The 22,444-nt window shown below is 36.3% G+C and overlaps 2 protein-coding genes and 2 pseudogenes across 6 annotated transcripts; 1 reads left to right on the top strand and 3 right to left on the bottom strand.

The window, feature by feature from the left end:
* Positions 1-600: 600 nt before the first annotated feature.
* LOC142519471 (uncharacterized) lies at positions 601-3,494 on the bottom strand. Of its 2 annotated transcripts, none has more exons than XM_075622503.1 (7): positions 3,385-3,494; positions 3,034-3,281; positions 2,853-2,948; positions 2,049-2,089; positions 1,288-1,405; positions 1,127-1,207; positions 601-810 (listed from the first exon to the last, which is right to left on the bottom strand). In XM_075622503.1, exons 2-7 carry the CDS (start codon positions 3,220-3,222, stop codon positions 754-756), a joined length of 582 nt encoding a protein of 193 aa, XP_075478618.1. In that variant the 5' UTR covers positions 3,223-3,281; positions 3,385-3,494; the 3' UTR covers positions 601-753. The 2 variants fall into 2 exon arrangements, with proteins under 2 accessions (XP_075478618.1, XP_075478619.1); XM_075622504.1 differs by having other exon boundaries at positions 3,392-3,494.
* Positions 3,495-3,823: 329 nt separating this feature from the next.
* On the top strand, positions 3,824-7,659 carry LOC142518705 (GATA transcription factor 24-like). Of its 4 annotated transcripts, none has more exons than XM_075621510.1 (7): positions 3,824-4,278; positions 4,728-4,811; positions 4,904-5,037; positions 5,905-6,033; positions 6,218-6,326; positions 7,180-7,251; positions 7,414-7,659. In XM_075621510.1, exons 1-7 carry the CDS (start codon positions 3,919-3,921, stop codon positions 7,501-7,503), a joined length of 978 nt encoding a protein of 325 aa, XP_075477625.1. In that variant the 5' UTR covers positions 3,824-3,918; the 3' UTR covers positions 7,504-7,659. The 4 variants fall into 4 exon arrangements, with proteins under 4 accessions (XP_075477625.1, XP_075477626.1, XP_075477627.1 ...); XM_075621511.1 differs by having other exon boundaries at positions 3,825-4,278; positions 6,221-6,326; XM_075621512.1 differs by having other exon boundaries at positions 3,828-4,278; positions 5,929-6,033.
* A 189-nt stretch (positions 7,660-7,848) lies between these two features.
* Positions 7,849-10,206, bottom strand: LOC142518704 (putative glycosyltransferase At5g03795; annotated as a pseudogene).
* A 677-nt stretch (positions 10,207-10,883) lies between these two features.
* LOC142518269 (dynamin-related protein 3A-like) lies at positions 10,884-21,466 on the bottom strand (annotated as a pseudogene).
* Positions 21,467-22,444: the final 978 nt, after the last annotated feature.

Genomic DNA, 22,444 nt, shown 5'->3' with positions numbered 1-22,444 from the left:
ATATTAATTTTGAATCTCTGGAAATAAAATTTCAAATATTAGCCAATCAATTAAAAATAAAATGATACAAACGGATGATTTGAAAAAATACACTCTTAAAATTTATACCATTTAAAAAGTTCTTAATTTTGATATGTAGTAGTTTTCAACACCAATCTAAGTATAAAGTTTGTATTTATTTAAAAATCAAGTCTACAGAAATAATAAAAACGAAGTTTTTGGTACACTACATTCACACAAAAACTGGAAATTAACCAAAGCCATCGTAATTATTTTCAACTGAAATCGAGCCCGTAAATAATTCTTTTTCGAGATTGCAATTGACTGGTGATCTATTTTTATTTTAATATGAAAATATATGTCAATTTAGTTTCGATTATTTTTTCAAACAGAACATGATACTTCTTGGTGCTTAAAGACCTTCCAACACACAAATACCAATAATACAACAAAAACACTTGATGATAATATTGGACAGAAATTCAAGAAATTATTTTTGCTGTTTTTCACTCCAAGTAACAACACCAAACAAACAGATCAAATGAATACGACAGGAATTGTTCCTGAACAGAGATAAAAACAGAGAACCACAAACTAAACAGAGCTAAAATTTCACAAACTATACAACAGAATGCAATCTGGGATCCAAACAAATAGTGAAATAACAACTCCTGGCAAACTAATTCTTTTAATAACATATCGAGATGACATGATTTACAAAGCTCAACATTAACTTTGTGGCAATCTGGTTTTTCATGCTTGATCTTCAAGCAATAACGCCTCAAGCTCTTCTCTACGACGCTGGAGTTTCTGTCATTGTCATTGCATCATATTTATTATGTGATTCTTCAAACATGGAACAGATACAACAAGATCCAATCCAAAGTAGGACGCGTTAAAAGAACAACAAATAGAGTTGAAGGGATTAGTTTGAAATCATCAAATCTTTCAAAATATATGAACTCTGATTTGGAACAACTACAGACCCTTGTTACTTTTTAAAACTTGGATCTCAAGAACAGTTAAATGCTGAATGAGATGACTAAAACATGAGAATACTATATGCTAATTTTATCGTTCAAGCATCTTAACAGCTAAACTTTAGTAAGGCAACTCAGGGGATTACCTCGAGATCCTTTATCGCTTGGTCTCGTGACACATGGCTTTTTTGGTGAGTGCGTTTGAGCATACCCAGGCAAAATATCCCCTGACACATACGCAACTGATGCAATGAGCCTAACAAGTAATACCATATCAACTAGTAGGTACATGATTTCTTGAACTTACGGATATAACATAAATAACACCACATCCAAGGAGCAAGTAGGATGCTATGCTCTGGAGAATAAAAAGTTCTTGATGGTTCCGTAAATGCTCAGGGTACGCTCTGGTCATTACTGCAACACTGGAATCGCTCAAATAAAATAATTAAGATCAGCGACACCATAGGTGTAAAGACGCTGTATATATACGTACAGGGTTTCTAAAAATAAATAGATGCAGTTATATTTCCTTTGACCCATTATCCAATATATGCAACAACAGCAATCTAGCGTTACAACGGAAGACCACCTTAGCGGTCTCTAGGTGAGGCATTTTCACCTTTTCCTGTTCTTCTCATCTCACCTTTTTTATTTTCCAATTCCTATTTACTTTAATTTCTTTCCAACTACAACTTCTCTCATCAGAAATTTTTTTATTTTATTCCATTTTAAATTTTAAAATATCAAAATATCCCACAGAAAGCTAAGTTTTGACTATTATTTTGCGTGCTCAACGCGTGACTGACTGCTATTTGTGTCATAAAACAAGAAATAGCTTTGTCTAACTGTGCACTCACACACATTTAATCTAGTAAGCATTAATATTTACCTATCAATATGAGCATGATGATAATCTACGGCTGTCTTGCAGAGTATTGCTTTTGGACAGCAAGGGATAGAACGGTTTTCGAAAGCTATGTCACTAGTATAAATTCACTCTATGAAAAAATTAAGATTCAAGTTTTTAGAAATACGCATGCATTATTTTCCCCGGTATACACTTACAAGATCTGCAGCATTCCTCTGCCAACCCAATACTGCAGAACCTGCAACATTATGATGAATACTTAATACATTTACCCTCTCATCGCATTGTATGTATATCCATCTCACAAAATAACATTTAAATCTTTAAACATGGTAAGACTGTGGCCAAGACAGGGTCTTTACAGATACAGGTTTTCAAATTTTTAATCCCATCCCATCAGATTGATCTTTGTTTTATTTATTACTTCAGAAGCATCTGGATTCTCAATCTCAAACTCAAAATATGAAACATTTCCATCGCCATTGACCTATTTGAAGCAAATGAAATTTTTTTCCTTGGTTTTGAAGGTGATACCGTCAGGGACAGAACCGATAGGTGCCAAATTTTTATTTGTAAATTATCTAAAATTGCAACCTTCACCCCCCTCGACTTGTGGATTCGTCCATAGCATGGGACCATCTTTCAATTTTTCTGGGCTAGGTTTATCAAAAAGCTATATACACAGGTGACAGAAATAAACGCTTAGGGAAGTCGTTTAGCATTTCTAGTTTTCTTTTAAGAAAAATTTACATAATCCATGAACAGTTGGGTACACCAATTCACTGGAAGGAGATAAAAAACTGAACTGGAAAACTAGCAGTAAGATGTAACTGCAGGGGACCCTCTTCTCAAAATGCCTACATGATTTCATGCCTGAATTTATGCTCAAATTTCTTGAACTATCTTATAATATTTTACACTAGAAATTATACTCAAGATTTTACAGCCCTGTTTCTAGGTTAAAAACATATAGTGAGAAAAGATGAGTAAACGGAGCAAACCTTGGAGAAGTTTAGAAAGAATTCCCACTCGGTCTCCGCAATAACCACAAATATAGCTATAACCACAGCGTAACACCGGAAAATCCCATCAAATATCTGAACACATAGAAAAAAGAAAAAAGAAAAAAAGAATTAAACATGCCCGAAGTCCGCAAAAAATGAAGAAAATTCTTAAACTCACGTCGTTTCCGTTCCTGAAGGATTGAATGGCGGAGATGACGTTAATCGCAATGCAGAAAATAGCAGTCAGCGCAGTAACGACGCCGAAGCCCCGACAGGTAATCAAGAATAGGTCCGGCCCCCTTGACCGCGACCGGGCGGACGAATGTCCATCGTTGCGGTGACCCACGAGCGAACTCTCTCCGTCCATCGTGGTCCTCCCGAAACCACTGCTATTGGTTTGAACGGTCGGCGGAATTTTCAGCAATCCTCGAGCAGATTTGTTAGTGGGAAACTCGAATCAGCGAGACATGAACAACTTTATGTAGATTATAATTATTATATGATATAAAAAGAAAGACAACCACTTTACTTGCGACAGCTGGTCAAGAAATGGTATTCCACTGTATTTTGAATTCGTAGACGCCGCCGCGTGTCTCTTATTATCGTACAGGGTGGGGGAAGGGATTGGTTTGGTACTCTGGCTTTGGCCCATTTCCATGGTAGTTTATATATATATATATTTCTATATTATCTGTAATATTTTATACTATATTATTAACTATTAGGATATGATAATAACTACGACATCAATTTTTCAAATATCAATTTAGTCTCTTGATAATTTGTCAAATTTCATTTCAGTTAATCAATAATGATAAAAAAAATTGTACACACACATCGCGTGTGCAAAATAACTAATATAAATTGAGAGAGGCGAGGAGGTGCAAATTGTTAATTAGTACATAACCAAAGGTGTGTTGCGCTATTTAAAGATTTGCGGGGGTGAATTGCTTTTAATTAGTAAAATCGGGCCGTAGATTGGTGCTAAAATTGCAAAAGAGCCCTTCCTCCGAGGGACTTGCAATAGACTTGGACACCCCATATCGTCAAATCTCCACATCCCATGTACGGACATCCACATTCCTCCATGAACAGCGCCAACGTACAACTCCTCCAGAAGCATGGAACAAGTCGCGCCGGCAAGGACGAGAAAGAAGATGTCGTTCAGTGCTCCAATGGAGACTCCATAGAACAGATTCCCCCATCTCAGATCGGTTACGACGCCCCCCACTCGCCGCATGCGCTCCATGATTCCGCTGGAGGTGGGGTCATGGACGGCGTGGAGGTGGTTGGCCCTCACGCGCTCTACGATTCGGGTTTGGCCCCGGTCGTGGCGTCTGCTGGTGGGGATGTTGGTGCGGACCAGCTTACGCTGTCGTTTCAGGGGGAAGTTTATGTTTTCGACTCTGTTACGCCGGAGAAGGTATTTTGCCCCTCATTCTGTTTTTCGTTTGGTAATTGCATGGATTTTTGACTTGGAAGTTTGGGAATTTAGTTTATCGTGTTTGAAATTAACTTTGCTGTTGGAAATTTGTTGCTTTGGAACCTTCATTTCTATACGTGTGTGGTGTGATTCGCTAGTCTCTTTGGTTTTGCCTGATTGTGTGTTGAATTAACTGTAGTATAAAGCTTAACTAGTCAGAGAGATGAGATGATGTATGGTATAAGATTTTTTTCTCATACAGAATGGAAGTATTCATCTTTTATTTTCGTAGGTCAACTCGAGAATCTGAAGTGAATGTAGGTTATTTTGGTTCATTGACATTGTAGTGTGACATGAGGCCACGGTTTTAGGTTTTTTATTTTTAGTTGCCTTGTGCTTAGTTTGTCTGTGACAATTTAAGGGTTTTCGTCCCCTTCATTTATGTTCAGGTTCAGGCAGTACTGTTACTGTTGGGCGGCTATGAAGTACCCACTGTTATTCCTACGCCTGGGATGACTCCTCCAAACCATAGGGTGTGGATAAATTAATTTGATTTTCGAGTACTGAAATGTCTTGACATGGCATGAATTTACACCTGTTAAGACTTTTCCATTTGCCTCAATAGGGCTTGGCTGATCAAGCCGGAAGGTCGAGTCAACCACAAAGGGTTGCTTCTTTGAACCGTTTCAGAGAAAAGAGAAAAGAAAGATGCTTTGATAAGAAGATTCGCTATATTGTGCGCAAGGAAGTTGCTCTCAGGTAATATAACTATCAGAGAATGTCCAGTAATGATGGGTGATTTGTTATTGTTCTCATATTCAGTCTCTTATTTCTGCTTCTTGACTCATTGGAAAGTCTGGTATGCTATATTTTTATGGATAGCAGCCTATATTGTAGATTAGCTTCAGTTTGTCAAGATTTTTTTTTTTCTTTTTGTGATTTGCATAAAATGAATCTTTCAAAGTGTATTATTTTTTTGATGTAATGTGTATAAATCACCTGATTCAGTGAACATTTAAGCATTAGGTGTGACTGTGCTTGTGAGACAGCACACTGTGGTTCTCAATTTTTTTGAGAGGGGAAGGATGTATACTTCCATTTATTGTTTCAATGGATAAGTTTAGTGTAACCTTCGTGTTCCATTCAACATAAATTTTTTGTTTTCTTTATGCTGGGTTGAAGTGTGTTCAATTATGGTTTATCAAATTGATATGATGTGATAATGGTGTTGTCACTATGGACTTAAAAACATGTCACACTAAAGTTTTCACTCGATATTCAAGATGTTAGCAATCATCTTTGAAGGACCTTGAATAAGGCCTGGCTAGTCCTAAAACATACTATATGTAGTAAATTAGTTTGACCAATTAAACAGTGTGCGCTATGTTCTACGAGATTAAGCAGCTTGCTATTCTTACGTAACAAGAGAGATTCTACATCGAGACATACTTTATGATGGTTTCCGGATCAATCTCTTCAAATCATAATGTTTGAATTTGGCATAAGATTGGTGTTAAGAAACTGGTAGCAAATCGTGTCAATCCTAATTCCTAATTATCATATTTAAAAATCAATGGCTAGCACAGCTCATTGACATACTGATTTTAATTCTGCATCTTTATATAGTACATATATTATGAAATCTTCCAGGATGCAGCGCAAGAAAGGTCAGTTTACATCATCCAAGTCAGTTTCTGAGGAACCAGGTTCATCGACTGCAGATTTTGATGCTGGCCAAGAAGAACGGGAGACCTTGTGAGTGTAATTTTTTCACTTTTGTGGTTCTGTCATCTGTTAAGCCTCGTTGTCCTCTTCCTTTTTTTCTTTTTATTTTGACATAGCAGGTAAATAATTACATTGAGCCACAGTGGAGATGTATTGATCTATGTTCTAGTTCGTTAATGGATTTTTAAGTGTCGTTGGATTTCTTTGCCTATAGCAGATGTAGGCATTGTGGGATTAGTTCGAAGTCCACTCCTATGATGAGACGTGGCCCAGATGGACCAAGGACACTGTGCAATGCATGTGGTCTCAAGTGGGCCAACAAGGTGTTGTATATAACTGGTTTAGTATTTCTAACTGAATGTTGTTCAGATCGGCCATGAGTTTGATTTTTCTAATGTGGAACTTTATCTGCGTGTTGTGAATGCCACTTTTAGTAAATGTCGACGCCATATCCAAATAAAAATTCTCATATGTATATGTGCTCATTCATTTTAAACAAACCAACTTTCACAATAAAAACTTGATATTTAAATTAGTCATTCAACTGGTTATTTAAATTCAGTGCTTATATTTGTTCATTATCGAGAACACTTGCTGTGGTAATAACACCTATCTGATTGTGTTAGTCTTTGTTTTGCCTTTTTTAAGTTGTTTATACGCATGCAGTAAATTCTTTGTTTGGTGCTATTGGCATTGATGAGTTCATGCACAAGAGTTTTATATGATCCATTTTAGTAAAGTGCTTGACTGTAAATGACTTCTGAAAGGATATTTCTAAATTCTGTTATAACTTTGAAAGTGTTCTCTCTCTACAATTTTTTACAAAAATCCCTGAAATTTCATCATTTCCATTTTTATATTTTTAGTCGGGTTATCTCTGTTTAACATTACCCAGCCGAAGAAAGTTGCCCTCCCTCGTGTGCGTTTGAACCCAGATTCTGCTCTTTGCTACTTGCGAGTCAGTTTTTACATTAAGATCATTTTGACCATTTTATATGGAAAAACACTTCAAATACAAGAAAGCAATAAAACCTCATTTCATGAAGTCCAAATAAATTATTGTATGTGAATAAAATTCAATGATACCACGTCTAGTCCTTTCTAAATATTCTTATTGTTGAATCGATGCAATTACTTCTCTCTAAATTACTCATATTGAAGCTTTTGCTGTTGCAGGGAGTACTAAGAGACCTTTCAAAAGTTCCAATTGTTGCCGTGCAACCACATTTTATGGATGCTGTTGAAATTGTACGTCACTATTTAAATTTAAAAGTTTATCTGCGATGAAAGAATTGAAAAGTTTCTCATATCTGTGATGAAAGCCACATATTCTTTCTTTCATTTATTCTCCTAAATTTCATATGAAGAGTTTTATGTTTTCTTAGCGTACACTTTCATTTTCATGCACAGAGCAATGGTGCAGCTCATGGTGCAGATACCACTATCCCTGCTGCTAATGCAATTACTTCCAAGGCAGAAAAGACAGTGTTGAACGCTTAAAGGTGATTAAGAAATTACTCTGCCAGTTGTGATGAATTAGATGCTGATGAATGGAGTGAGACTTGAACTGTCTTTCGACTTGTTGAATGTGAGAATTTCTTGTACATATACTTCATGTACTATTAGTTGGATATGCGGGATCAGCTAGAGTACATATAGGCCTTTCCTTTTCCTTTCCCTTTTCTTTTTCCGATTTAAGTCGCATGAAAATCTTGTTCACAAATTTGTTGTTCCTGGAGAACAAACATAATGTTAGACCAGAAATGTATTAAATCCTCTGCTTTATTAGCTTTAAAATTTGTATGTAATGTCAACTTCTTTATATCATGTTTGCCATAACAACGATCCCAAGTATGGTTTGTCATTTCACACTACAATTTGGAGAAAAGAGTAAGAACAGAGTAACAACTTGGCGGAGCTCATTACTTAACTACGTTCCTCCTCAACCATAGATCATATATTACCATATGGAATGCATCAAATTTTACCGGGGGCGCATTCCACTGGAAATGTTTCTGCACCTGTTGATCCATAGAAATAAGGTAAGTAGTTGCAATATTCAAGATTGACTCTTGGGTCTAAAATATATTTTTTTTTCCCATATTTTTATCTTACAGACCTTGAGTAGATTGTTGTGTAACATTCTGTATTCCGCACCTGCTTTGGCCTTCAAAATGTCCTTGAGTTTGTACACATCTGCCTCTTTCAAAAGAAGAGCAAATTTTCGCCATTCAAGAATGTCAACAAATGGCAAATCAAAGTGATCTCCCAAGATTACTGCAAAATGGCAGATTCCAGATCAAATTATAGAAGCAGAAAAGGATTTGGAAAAAATGCAACAGTAATATGATGTGATTTACCAGGAACACATCCATAATGAATAGCCCTAGTGATTCGAGCACTTGTGTGAGTTAAGCTGGCAGGACAAATGCAGAATTTTGCACTATAAAATTTGTAAATTGTACTAAGTTTAGGCACTGTTTGGTTCTGAAAATCAAGTTCTTCGTCTTCTCCCCATAGATGCACCAGCTTCTTTCTTATATCCGAATTGCATTTGCCTTCCCAGTAGCCAAGAATTGTCCTGCCGAATACACTATCAAACATCAGCCTATGCAACATGTTTTGGATAGAAGAAATTGATCGATAAATTGTCGCCAAATAACTTTGGGTCATAATCGAATCAAGTGCAAAATCTAATATATTATTGTCATGAAAACATATCCAACAATCTCTCGAAAGTGATTGCTTCAACTAATAATTGGACCCCAAAACTTGAAACTATACATAGTTCAGATTTGTGTTTCATCGCTGTGGCTAAGATTATTGAGCTCGAAACGCCATAAATACCTCCTGTGTAAGTCATATCCTCCGGCTGGTTGTGCAAATGGCTGATTTATTTGAGGAACTGCAAAATCTTTGTGTGGGATGAATCCATGTCTATAACTAGAAGAACAGGCAGCTCGTATGGAGTTCTTGACGAGCATATGAACGCCTTGAGTCGCTCCTAAGTCGAATTCATGGCATGATACGAAGAAGTGGTCGGAGCCGAGTGTTCTGTTCCAGTACGGGTACTTGAGGATTAAGCCCTCAACATAATCCTTGACATATGATTCCATTTTCTGGTACGAGGATACCTGGCGTAGCAGAGACGTCAATCCAAAGAAATGCCAATTTAATCCTATAAATAATAGACTTGAAGAGGGAGATAAAAGGGTACGATTCAGCAATTAGTAATCACTAATTGCCGCATAAGTAAGGTATATGAAAATGGCAGCCATCAGCACAGGGAAAACGAGGAGTATCGCAAATGGCGGAGGCTGAATCGGGCCGGACCCATCCCCAGCGGCAGAAATTCAAAAACATTACTACACACAGCAATGCCACCACCGGACCCACACCCCAGCCGCCGTGTTCCGCCTCAGCCCGCCACATTATCGTAATTATTTTACTATTTCTTTACAGGAAGAATCTATGGAATCCAACTTTAGAATAATAAATATTTATACTTATATATAAGTTTCATTTGCATGGCGTTTTTTTCGCTGGCAACTGTTCAGAAACAAGAAACAAAGAAAATGAATTTATATATATATATAAAGATTTGTACGTAATTAGAATTTGATTACCTTTTGGCGAATTTTGTGACAAGAAAGTGGGATGAAGAACAAATGGGCATGATGAGGATCATCTGTCAGAAACGAGCTCTCTCTGATATTCTTGAAAAATAGCTTTCACTTGCATATTTCCAATGAATCGTTCTTGCTGTACTATCCTCATATTCATCTCCATCTCTATATGCATAAATCTTGAACTTCCTCTCCATTTCGTCGTAATCTCTCCGAAAAACATCTGCCGAGTGATAAACATCTTCAACAATCTCTACAGAACCATTCCACTGTGTCTGATCACGAAACCCACCAAAAAAAGTTGGAAAATAATTTGAAAAGGTTAAAGGAAAAAGACAAAGGACAAGAAAGGGAGCATTTACTGTGGCAAAATCCGATGGCAAGATTGGAATGGTGACGAGAAAGATTGACAAGAGTGAATAACAGAGGAGGGAACAGATGCAAATGGCGAAGAGATGGCGATGAACTGCACGGAGAAGAAAATATCTGAGCATTGTCGATTGTGAGAAGAAGCAAAGAATTATCTCTTTTCGTCTTTTTGATGAATTTTTGGTGTTTGTGTGGGAGAGAGAGTGGTATTCTTGAAGAAATCAGCGGAGGATTTTGAAGGACGAATCAAAATTAGAGGGATTGTGAGGATTTTTTTATGAATTTTCGGTAGTTAAGTTGGTTAAGTTCGGCAAGAGAGTGAAGTACAGGTAAACTAGCTTAGTGGCTATACGTATATTAAATATTTGTATATTATCGATGTAACGATATACGGATGTATTTTTAGCATTATTCTTAAGAAAAATTGCTTAAGTACGTCTTGTTAAATTCTGAAAAAATGAAAAACCACATGTATTAAATAAATTGCATCTAAAACCTGTGTTTTTAAAATGACATAAAACTTGTTACAAACAGTCAAATAGGGTGAATATGCTCAAGTCTTTATAAAAAAATAAGGGTTCAAATGTGCTTATCATTTTTTTTTAAAAAAAAATTAGAAGATATATTAGTATATTAAATTTTTTAGAGGGTTTTATATCTTTTGTACTTTTCGGAAGGATTTGATGTAATAAGCCATTAGAATCGAGTGGATAATCAGTCAAAAGATTTAGGACAATTGAAACTAGAACTAAAAAAAATTAGATAAACAGGCCTTCTGTTCCAATCCAGGATCACAAGAAAGCAATCTTCAAGTGGAGTGATTTTCTACTTATTTTAGTTGGCCATATAAGAAGACAATTTACAAGTTGATAAAAGTGAGAAAAGTAGGCAAAAGATATGACAGTAGTTACATACAAGTAAATTTCTCACGGCAAACCAAAAAAAGGATGAATATTTGCTACAAACATTATAAGGAGGGAAGCAACATCTCCTATTTCATTGAGCTATTTTTAACAATTGCATTTATAACAATCCGATCATCATTAGGACAAAAAAATACTATATGAGTCGGAAAACAAATGGTCAACATCACTTATGTATTCATTTAATAGAAAGATATGCGACTTATCAAGTACCAGAAGCAAAACCATAGGAATTTACATGTTTTCAGGAATAACGACACGTGGGCGTGACACGAATGTGGTGATGGTAGTTGAATTCTTCACCAATCTAGATGTCAACTGATGGATATAGACCAGTAGTAGAATTACGTCCAGCACCATTGGAATCGGAATTACCATAAAAAGGTGAGTGGAGCTCCCCAGAATGTGATGACTTTCGTGACTTGGGGTTTTTGGGAGATGCGGAGTATGATTCGGAGGAACCACTACTAGTGTTATAAAAGGATGAGGTGGGAAGCCGTGGATCCTTGGCAAGCCTGTTGGGTCAGTGTTCAAGCTGTATCCCCTTTCGATTGACTCAGCTTCAAGTGGTAATTCATCCAACGTCTAACATTCAGAAAAGGAGAAGTGAGAAAAAACCAGAATTCTATCGTCTAATAAAACACAACACGGCACATATAGGTTCGACATAAATATGATTATGATAGTGATGTGACGGCTGGTTTAATTGTGTTAATAACTCAACGGCCATTAACTTTCTAAACAAAGATTGGTGAAAAGTCGATCTGTTGCTTGACGTAGCTCTGAATGGATGAGACTCCATACCAGAATGTTCAATGCACCAAGAAACATAAAATCTATGCGAAATAAAGCTATCAACCATCACAAATATTGAAAAGAAAAGCAAACAAGGCCATAATGGGGCAAGGAGAATAAAAAGGTGATCAGGCATTTCTGAAGGAAATATTCAATATTTCGAGTAAGCTCTTGAGGTACTACAAGCCGACAAGGGATGCCTGTAACACTTAAAATTCTGGCACTAACCCGGAAAGCTTGCTGCAGGACCCGAAGTGACTCCCGGGTACGCTTTCTCTTCATGGCTACCTCGTCTGGTTCCTGTAACATCTCTTCGAGCAAGTTGTCTCTGCCCAAAACATAAAAAATTACAAAAAAACCAAATTTAGGCATTTGAGGAAACTATGAAAGGCATGAAATGTATTTAGCTAAAATAATAGTCGATACTTCAAACCCTTGCAAACAGGGAAAAAATGTTATATATTGAACAACTCTTGAACTCAATCCAATCAATAAATGACACCATGCAAAGAACACAGTTAAGAAAACTTCACTTAAAACATGGATGTGAAAGGAAGCTGTAGTAGTAATTTCTATCCCTTTGTTTGTTCTCGAGTAGGATGAGAGAAGGATGAAGCAATGCAGATTACAACTTACAGACTCAAGCCAAGCAATAAAAGTTACCGTGAAAAGATAATGAAATAGTTTTCTGTTTGGACAGAAGAACACATTTAAGAAAACTTCTGTGTAAAACATGGATGGGAAAGGAAAGGAAATGTTGGGTGCAATAATTGTCCCTGCTTGGTAGAACGATCGAACCGTGGTGCTTGAACTGATGTGCGGTTTAAAAGATTTGAGTTGCACCATTACCACTAGCTATAACTTTTGATAAAACGGTAAGCACTCGGTCCTACAGAAAAGTAGTAGTAATTTCTATCCCTTCGACTCATTCTAGAGTGTGATGAGACAGAAATGAAGTGACATATTTTTCCAACTAAGGCATGCAAGTGTCTCTCCGCTAGTCTGTGTATTATTCTGATTTCAAATATAACCTATCGATTGAAAAAGGAAAGCTGACATATCAATTTGACTTTGCTTGTTTGGTTTTTATCTCTTTGACCATACAAAAAATCCACAAAGCTTTTAGAAACATAACATGCCTGTAAAGCTTTTTGATGAAAACATTGTGCAGCTCCCGCTTGGTGTGGTTTACCTGCATTACATTAACAACAATAAATAAAATTATTAAACAAATATGTATGTAATTTAAAATCACAAAAAGGACAAGTCAATATCTGAACAGCAGCAACTGCTACAAAAATTTGCCCAAGAAAAAAAGAGAATACTGAACAGCTTTAACCATCAAAACACAAATAGGACAACTGATTTGTCGGGATTAGAATTTGGTCAGAAACAATGGTGTAATAGGCAAGAATTAAGGACAGACTGCTGAAATCAAGGATAAAGTGCTGGAAGATTCAGAAATAAGGAATTAATTAGAAGCATTTTATTTTGTTTTCTTTTTTAATATTACATGCATTCATGCATTCTAGTCATGACAGACAGATTTCTCGCTAAGGAAATTAATTGTATTCAATGTGTTTAAATGGCTATTGTTGCAAGGAATAAAAATATCTGAGAAAGCGAAATTCTCTCAAAACGAGCCTCGAAACCTATCTAAAATACATTGATCATCTCATAACATGATCCAAACTTGAAACCATAACAAGTTGGTATCAGAACCAGTCGTCATGGGGATTCCAAGCACTACAACAACAATTACAAGCTTTTGTAAAGTTGTATCGAGAGGACATGGCAGCCAATGAAAGAAGGCAGCAAGCTCTTCTTCAACAATTGGAGGAGATATCCAAATGTCAGTCAACCATGTGATTGGAATAACCGAAGAAGATCGGGGCAAAGAAAGCAGCAATCAACGGGGCCCCAGTGACCAGCATTCTGAAGGACATCGAGACAGCGAGGATGACTAATCAAAAGTACCTAAAAATTTGAAGCTAGATTTTCCCCGGTACAATAGTCAATCGGATCTGGTGAGATATCTTAGTCGATGTGAAAAAAAATTTTGACACCAACACGGACAAGAGAAAGACAAGAAAGGATTGGCCTCTTTCCACTTTCGGTGAGATGGTGAACCCTGGTTCCTCAAATGGTACCAAGATCATCCAAAGTTATAGTGGGAAGAATTTAAGAACTACCGCCACTTGCACTTAATCCTTGAGATACTCCTACAACAATTGTTCTTGAAATGGTGGAGAATTTTTCAGAATAGCAAGAGAGCAACAACAATTTGGAAGATTCTGGAATCAAGCACGATTTCCAAGGAGAGGCAGATGTAATAGGCAAGAATTAAGGACAAACGCAGAAATCAAGGATCATCTGATGGAAGATTTGGAAATAAAGAATTCATTATAATGATTTCATTTAGTTTCCTTTTTTAATATTGCATGCATTCTAGCCCTAGATCGGGGGAATCGTGGCTGATTTCTTGCTAGGAAATTAAATGTCGTCTTTGTATTTAAATGGCTATTGTTGCAAGGAATAAATCCAGACATCTAAAATCAAATAGTGAATGTGAGATCACGATGTTCTCTCTAAACGAGCTTTGAAACCCGATCCAAAATACATTGATCCTCTCATAACATGATCCAAACTTGAGATCACAACAAATGGCATATATGATTGCTTTCTTTATTGCATATAAGGAAATCATCACTAAATGCTGAAGTGAGAACGTCCATGGGATGTAAGAATCAAGTAAAGAAAGAGAATTGAAAAAAAATGATAAAAACAAATTACCAGAAAATGCATTATTGCTTTCGGTACAGAATCCTCAATATTCTTCCGGACAATGTCATAATATGACCTCAACAACAGCTTGGTAACAGCAATCTCGATAGTCTCATGATCCGAATGAGCTTCTGAGGGTCTTAATACAGCAGGGGGCTTTAAGTGAACAGGAAATACACATGTTAGGACGGCAAGCAGGGCAAAATAAAGCAATAAACGCAGAATGTAGCTCAGCTAAAAAGAATACCGCATACCTCTCTCAAATGAATCATCGAAAAAACTCTGCTCCAAGTTCATAACATGTCCATTGATCTGCTCCAAGTTCATAACATGTCCACCAAATGGTTTGCTAGTTGAAGAATTATCTTTAACAGCCGTTCGATTGTCATGACCACCAAAGATCGAAGATATCCCCCAGGTTGAACCAGCATTGCTAACTGGTCAGTAACAAATAATTGACATTAAGTCTTTCAGGTGATAATTAACTTCTACTACGCGAGAACCATTGCACTTGAGCAAATAAATGTAAATGTTGCTCAAGGTAGACTGGTAGAGCGACTCAGATCTCATTCAAATAGCTAAATTTAGGATTTAGAATGTATGCTCAAGGTAGATCGACTCAGATCTCATTCAAATAGCTAAATTTAGGATTTAGATTTGGACATATATTTCATTAGTCATAAGAACAGGTCGTGTGGCCAACCGCTTGCTTTTAGAGAGGAAGAACTTGTTCTTACAGCTTAATAATTCTTCCACTCTGTTGAATTGAAGATCAGTCTAAGTTCCTCTTCATCACGTGCTTTCAAGTTGGGGTGATTATAAACAGATGGTGTGTGTCAAACTCTCACCAAGCAAGCAGTCAAGTTGATCAATTAGGCTTTACTATTGAATTCAATTTGAGATAATCAATATTGGTCATGGTGAAATAAAATTAACCAATAATATTTTTTCATTTTCCCTCTTGAAGAGTAATATACAGGCAAAAGTTAATGGTAGCATCATAATCATTTTAATAAAGAAAAGGTCACAAGAATTACCAGATGGTGCAGTTTTTCAACATCTGCAACTGGTCGAATGCCCTTTGCCCATGGAAAGAACATCAACATGATTAATCACAGAATAACTGGGAAAAATTAAAGTTCGGGATTTAACTTGGAGGCTATTGCCGAACAAACTTACCAGCTCAGGAGCAATGCCATTCACTTGTCGAGCAAGAATAGCACGAGACTTTACATTTTTTTCTGGATTTTGTGATTTATCTAACTCTACTGCATCCTAATTAATAAATACAATCAAGAATTGATGAGCATACCTGTTAACAAACCCATATGGAAATATAATTACAAAATGCAGCAAGTGCACGTCTTTTTATACCTTTTGCCTAGGAACTGATGCAGCAAACTTTGATGACTTGTTCTGTTGCAAAGCGGTCTCTAAAGCTTATTTCCACCAATAAAATTTGGATGGGAAGTGTTTACGTAATCCATCTACAGAACAGAAAAAAAAAAGAATCTCAATCCAAAAATATCCAAGAATAAAAAAAATTTAATCCATAAAAACATTTGCAAGGAAATTTAAGGCAAAAGATGATGTATCTACTTTACAATGATGCAAAAGAAAAGAGCACCAAGGTATATGAGGACGGTAGTTGAAATACGTGTCAGAGGAAAATAAATGGGGGATCGGGTTTCACATATAAAACACATGTTATGTTTGCTTGGCATACTACAATCCTTCTGCATGAGTTGGGCCAGTTTGGATACAGGTAGATCGTTAAAGTTATTGAACACAAGGGGCTAGAATGGAAAAGCATGTACTTCACAGTCTTCACTCTAATAAGAATGAATGCTACATTACTGTGAATTGTTTAATCATATAAACGCAAGCATTCTGACATTGTAAGTTCAAAAGATAATAATAGTGACAATAATAAAGGTGATAACGAGAAGCAATTATAACACTGCGGACACTGATATTTTTAAACATCTGGCTCTCAAATCTCAAGGCTCCTAGATTGCTTTGCAGAACCAATGTTCTATATTTTTAGGATTCAGAAACGATATGGAAAAAAGAAACAAGCTATGGAACTTCAAAATTGCATATTACCTCCATTTCCACAATGTGACCTATCATTGTCTCTGATGGTTCAAGACCTTCTCTCAAAAAATTTCCAACCACCTCGTCCATGCGCTTTTGAGAATTGGAAAACGCTGCAATTCGTTAACCATACATCGATGACTCATCTGAAAAAAACAAACAGTGTTAATATCCCTAGCAAAATAAAACACATATATAAACAATGATAATTTATAAAAGCAAGCACCTTGATTAGCTCATCGTAAATAAATCTAGCACACTGAAGACTTGGATCCAGCAGGCGAGCTATTTGTCTCCGAATGAGAACTTCAAAAGGAACCTACATGTTTGTATTTATTTCAAGAACATGTCAGGAGGAATGTCGAATGCTAAATAAATTATCTTAGAGTTTCTTTGTTTAGAAAAAACGAAAAAGACACAGCTGAGACTTACTTCTGGCACAAACAATGCAGATTTGGGACCCGTTGCATTTTGAATGGCAGTGTGGATGTCATCATCTGTTAAATCTGCACATGGATCTACGTCCTGCAGAAGGGATGATGTAAAGAAAGTTTAATCTAACAATCAATTTAACATCTTCAAGAATTCCAAAGCTCAACAAATTACTGGCCATGAGAAGAGTTGACAATAAATATTTTTCACTTAAAAAGATCAAGCAAGCATTGGTCAAGACAGCAGGATTCAGCTTTTAGGGCTAAAATTATGCCACTTTAAATTCACACGGGAAGAATACAGGGAAACTCAACATTTGTCATGGCTTTGTTCACTCAATAATCTACCTTTCTCTTACCCAACAAAACACTTACGGTCGCCCCAGTGAGGAAAAACCATTTGTTCTACAGAGTAACCAAAGGATGGATTATATTAAGAAAACAGTGTTAAATTTTTCACCAGCGAGATTTAAAACAGATCTTCAGTACAATATTTTACACTTGTACAGATCCTAGAGTACAATATTTTCAAGCATATCCACACATTCTAATAAAGAGCACAAACCTCCAAGCACTTCACAAATATTTTGGAAAATGTAATGGATTCTAGCCCCACCAGACAACTCGGATGTTGACATTTCTACATTTTTTCCTTCTATCATAGAATGCTGTTTCAAACAAAACAGAAATCAATTAATACGAGACGCCGGGTAATGCTGAAAATGAATAAAGGCAACACAAGCTTGGACTTCTCATTCTTGATTAAATATTAGACCACAACGACAAATGCTGAAAGAAGAGAAACTGCTATGTAACCAATATTTTATTGCATTATATTATAAATCCAAAAATTTATTGTTCCATATACCAAGCGATTCAAATAAGGAACACTGATGAATCACGATCGGCTATTTTGCAAAATAAGCCAATGACAACAACAACAAATGAGCTCTACGCAAAACCCGCGCCAAACTGCTCGTGAATGGCTTGATTCATTCGCAGGTCAACAAATATATGTAAAAATTAATATCCAAAGTAATATCTGAACATGATAATTAGAGGAAATATACCATCAGAATATTTTGAAAGAATGTTAAGCAATAGTGCTCCCTGGCCAGCCTGTAAGTCAGTAAAAGTTCAGAGAGTAGCAAACAAAGAAAATAGTACACGTAGACAAGTTTAAAAAAACCTTAGATTCAGTAATCTCTCCATAGCTTGCATGCTCCTTTGCAACAGAAACAAGAGCAGCACTTATGCGTGCCTTCAGCCCTGGAAGAATTGCCTTAATATGCTGCACAGAATCTGTTTAACAAGGAGAAAGATTATATCGTACACCTATCACAGTAAAAATCTTCTATACAATTGTAGTGAGACGGAGAGAATGGCAACAAACTAAACTTTATGCCACGGTAGAGTTGTTGACTAAACAGTTACTCCAGAAACTGCCAAATGTTGACAGAGCTACGTGCTTCACAAAATACTAACTAGAAATGCTATTTAACTCGACTTGATGATCAAGGTCAATAAATTAAATAGATTAGAAAGACAAATGTCAGGCTCAATCTCAACATATATACCTGGTTCAACTTCTTGGCCAACTGAGGAACTCCACAGCGATCAGCAAGATCACTGTATACCTGCAAAGAAGATTAGCCCATTCAAGTGATCGGATATGAATGGGAAATTAAAACTATCAATAACAATATCAAGATCATACTGGCCGGCTGCGAAAAAATTTCTCCTCTGCTATAAGTGCATCCTTGATGCTCCGATTCAACAGAATGTCCTGCTTAATGATAAAAACAACACCATCAAGGAAAAAGCATTGAAAGTTATTGAGAAATTTTCATACAGCATCGATTCTCATCTGTCAAAATGAGGTACCAATCAAGTCACAGAACATTAACCAACAAAATCACTTCCTAATGGGTCTTGAACAGCGTGCATTATATTTCAAACCATAGTCAATTGCAAAGACATAACTAAGCAAATGCCGAAAGATTTGTAAACTAATTACCATTAAAAAATTAATAATAAGAAGATGCAAAACTTTCAGATTTTGAAAGCTTTCCGACAGTCTAAAAGGTTCAAACAACTAAAATTTTAAGATCTGAAAAATAGCATTTTAATAACTAAACAGAAAGGAACAATTCAAGCTTAGCGTCTAAACAAATTACAAGGCAGCGTTCTCTATCATATGCAGGTATCATATGCATCTTTCTGAAAAAGTATTACCTCTTGACTACGATTCACACACCACATAACCAAGCTGAAGAGGAATCACTTTTCCGAGTAAAAAGTTGCGGGCATCGGTACCTCTGTCCATAATATCCAACTGAAGAACCAAAGTTAGCATAAAAAACAATATCTTAGAAAAAATGCCTACTACACGAGAATTAGGTACTTAAATTCCTCACCTTCGTAATTACACCAATAGTTCTATTACCTGCAGGCAAAAACTTCACAAATTAGTTTTAGAGTCCAAAACAGAGCATATTGCTGTTTATAGAAATGAGTTTTGGTAATAAAGTTTTTCTGAAAATTAATGGATTAAGAACAGAACCAACCATCAGGATCAGCAATTCCAGCCATCTGAAGGGCATCTGAGTTTGCTAGATCAGAATTTGCAGGCGATACAGCCAGTATCAAACAACTTGGAATTTTAATGTACGACATTATCATAGTTCTAATGCGAGCTTCAATATCAGTCGGCTGGTCACCGACAGGAACTTTTGTTAGTCCTGGTAGATCCACAGAGTTATGTCAAGAACATTTGGTGAAAAAATCTTTAAACGAATTTGTTTGTCTGAAACACCCTTGTTTTTTCCTGCTTCTCTCTCTGTATCAGCCTAAATAAAATTTCAACAGTCAAATTCAAGAATAATCAACAAGAAAAAAAAAAGTAGGAAAATAAGTGAAGAAGAAAGTAAGATTATAGCAATCAAAGCAATGAGAATAGCATAAAGATATGGTTTGCCCAGTGGTAACCATGAAGCATGCTGACCAGATCTTTCGCAAACAAAGTCAACATGGTACTAAAATTTTAACATTTAAATACTCATTAACTATGAGAATTCACCTAAATTTGCTTTATTTGGTTGATCCACAGTCATCTGGTTTTGGCAAAGTAATTTTGAATGACTTCATCTGATAATCAGTGGATTCGCAATTGCAACTTCTGAAATGAATCCGAATATGAACTAAAAATATATTAGATTCCAAAGGTGAATTCAAATTCTCAATTTTTTTGTTGCCAAACCTGCACTATGAATCTAGATGATAGATTTTAAAACCATATAGGTCAAATCCATAAATCCGAACGAGCAAAAAAGAAAATGTATGCGGTCAAACTCAGACCTCGAACCAAAAACACAAATAAGTAACCCTTTTGAAATCTTTGGTTTTCAGAAGCTAGTTGATAACCAATGTAACCATCAACTACCATAAAAAAGAGTCCACTCAAAAAAAAACCGTAATAAGAATTGATCAGGCACCATGGACCAAAATAATAGGCAGAAAAAGGCAGCAACAGTACAACCAATGCTCACATTGATCTTTACGAAAGAAAAAAATTTGCAAGTCTTCTATTTGCATCCTAGAAATAAAGAGTGGAAACCACCAACCCACTGAGCAGATACTGGTTTAAAGCCCCATAATTATATCTACATAGACGGCAAAGTATAATTTTACCAATTAGTTCAGAAATAGAGAATGGACAAAAAAACTATTTTTTCCAAACATCAGTCTAAACCTCCGGAAATAAAAATATGAATTTCGCTATCGACTTCATTTTCGCACATATAAGCATACACGTAAAGATATCTGATAGACGAGACGGTAATTGATTTCGAATTTAAAAAACCGCCCCCATAAAAAAAAAAAAAAACCACACGCTAATGGAAAAAAACCTGAATTTCCTTCCGGATTTCATTGAAATCAAAGAACTTCTTCCCCGGCAAATGCAAGAACTCCCCCCACTCCTCGTCCGCTCCATCTGTCTTCCTCTTAGTCTGCTGCAGTTGCAGCACAAGAGGGCGCCGAGTGCAGATATCATTGCCACGAGGCAGGAAATCACGGCCCACCAACGCCTCCAACACACTGGATTTGCCGCTGCTCTGGCTACCGACCACCGCCACCTGCGGCAATTCGATCATTGACTGGCTTCCGACTTGCGCAAATATATCCTGCAGCTTGTTCGCTATAGGTATGACAGAGTGACACAACGGCGTCGCCGCCGAATCACCGCCGGCTGCAGCTGCCGACGCCGACGCCGACGCCTGCTCGTCCGCCATGAGATTGATCAACAATTAGGTGATAGATTAAATGTATCACTACTTTTCCGATCGAGAGAGATTTTGAAAACCTAAAGCTGAATAATTGTGTATAAATGATTGATTCACAGTTGAAAGGGTTTCAAATGAATTTCGTGTGGTTCTCTCAAATTTTTGAAATCTCATTTTTGTAAATTTGAGAATTCCCAATTTTTTTATTAATTTAAAATTTATAATTAGAAAAAACTAAAAAAAATGAAAAATAAAACAAAATTTGGTACCAAAAATATACATTTTTAATTAAATTTCATATAGATACGATTACAATCGCATGACTTTTGCTAATAACAAAAACTTGTGTGAGACGGTATCACAAGTCGTATTTTGTGAGACGAATCTCTTATTTGGGTCATCCGTGAAAAATTATTATTTTTTTATGTTAGTAATACTTTTTTTTGTGAATATCGGTACTGTTGACTCATCTCACAGATAAAGCGTGAGACAATCATAATAGACTTACTCTTTACTAATTATTATCTTTGCTAATATAAATTTATTAATTTAATGACAACTTTATTCTTGATACGAATTTTTAAAAATTTATTAGCATTTAAATATCATACAATAAATAGATTTAATTTAACATAAAAAAATTTTGTAAAACGGTATCACATGTCAATTTTGTAATACATATATTTTATTAAAAAATATTATTTATTATACCAAAAATATTACTTTTTATTTTAAAGATAAACATATTCCCGTCTCATAATATACTTACGCTGCGTTTGGTTGCTGTGATAAGGTGGGTTTATTTTTTTTAACCCACCTTATCCCTCGTTTGGTACGCGTGATTATTTAACCAAGTCAATACCTCCTATGAATGATTAGGTTATATTAGGTGGGTTAAAAAATACATCCTCATCCCCTATGATTATTTATCCAACTTTTAATCCTTCATATTTTTCCAATTTTACCCTTCTCCTATATCTAAACTCACCATCACTTCCCGCCGCCACCGACCACCAACCGCCGCCGCCGCCGGCCGAATGCCGACTCCAGCCGAAAACCGCCGCTACCACCGTCGGCCGATCACCGCCGGCAGTCGCCGAGAACCAGCCGACCGGACCACCGACCGTCGCCAC

Source organism: Primulina tabacum, chromosome 11 (assembly GCF_025594145.1).
Source record: "Primulina tabacum isolate GXHZ01 chromosome 11, ASM2559414v2, whole genome shotgun sequence".
Taxonomy (NCBI): Eukaryota; Viridiplantae; Streptophyta; class Magnoliopsida; order Lamiales; family Gesneriaceae; genus Primulina; species Primulina tabacum.
Note: the sequence above shows the minus strand (reverse complement) of the source record. Positions and strands in the feature narration are given on the sequence as shown.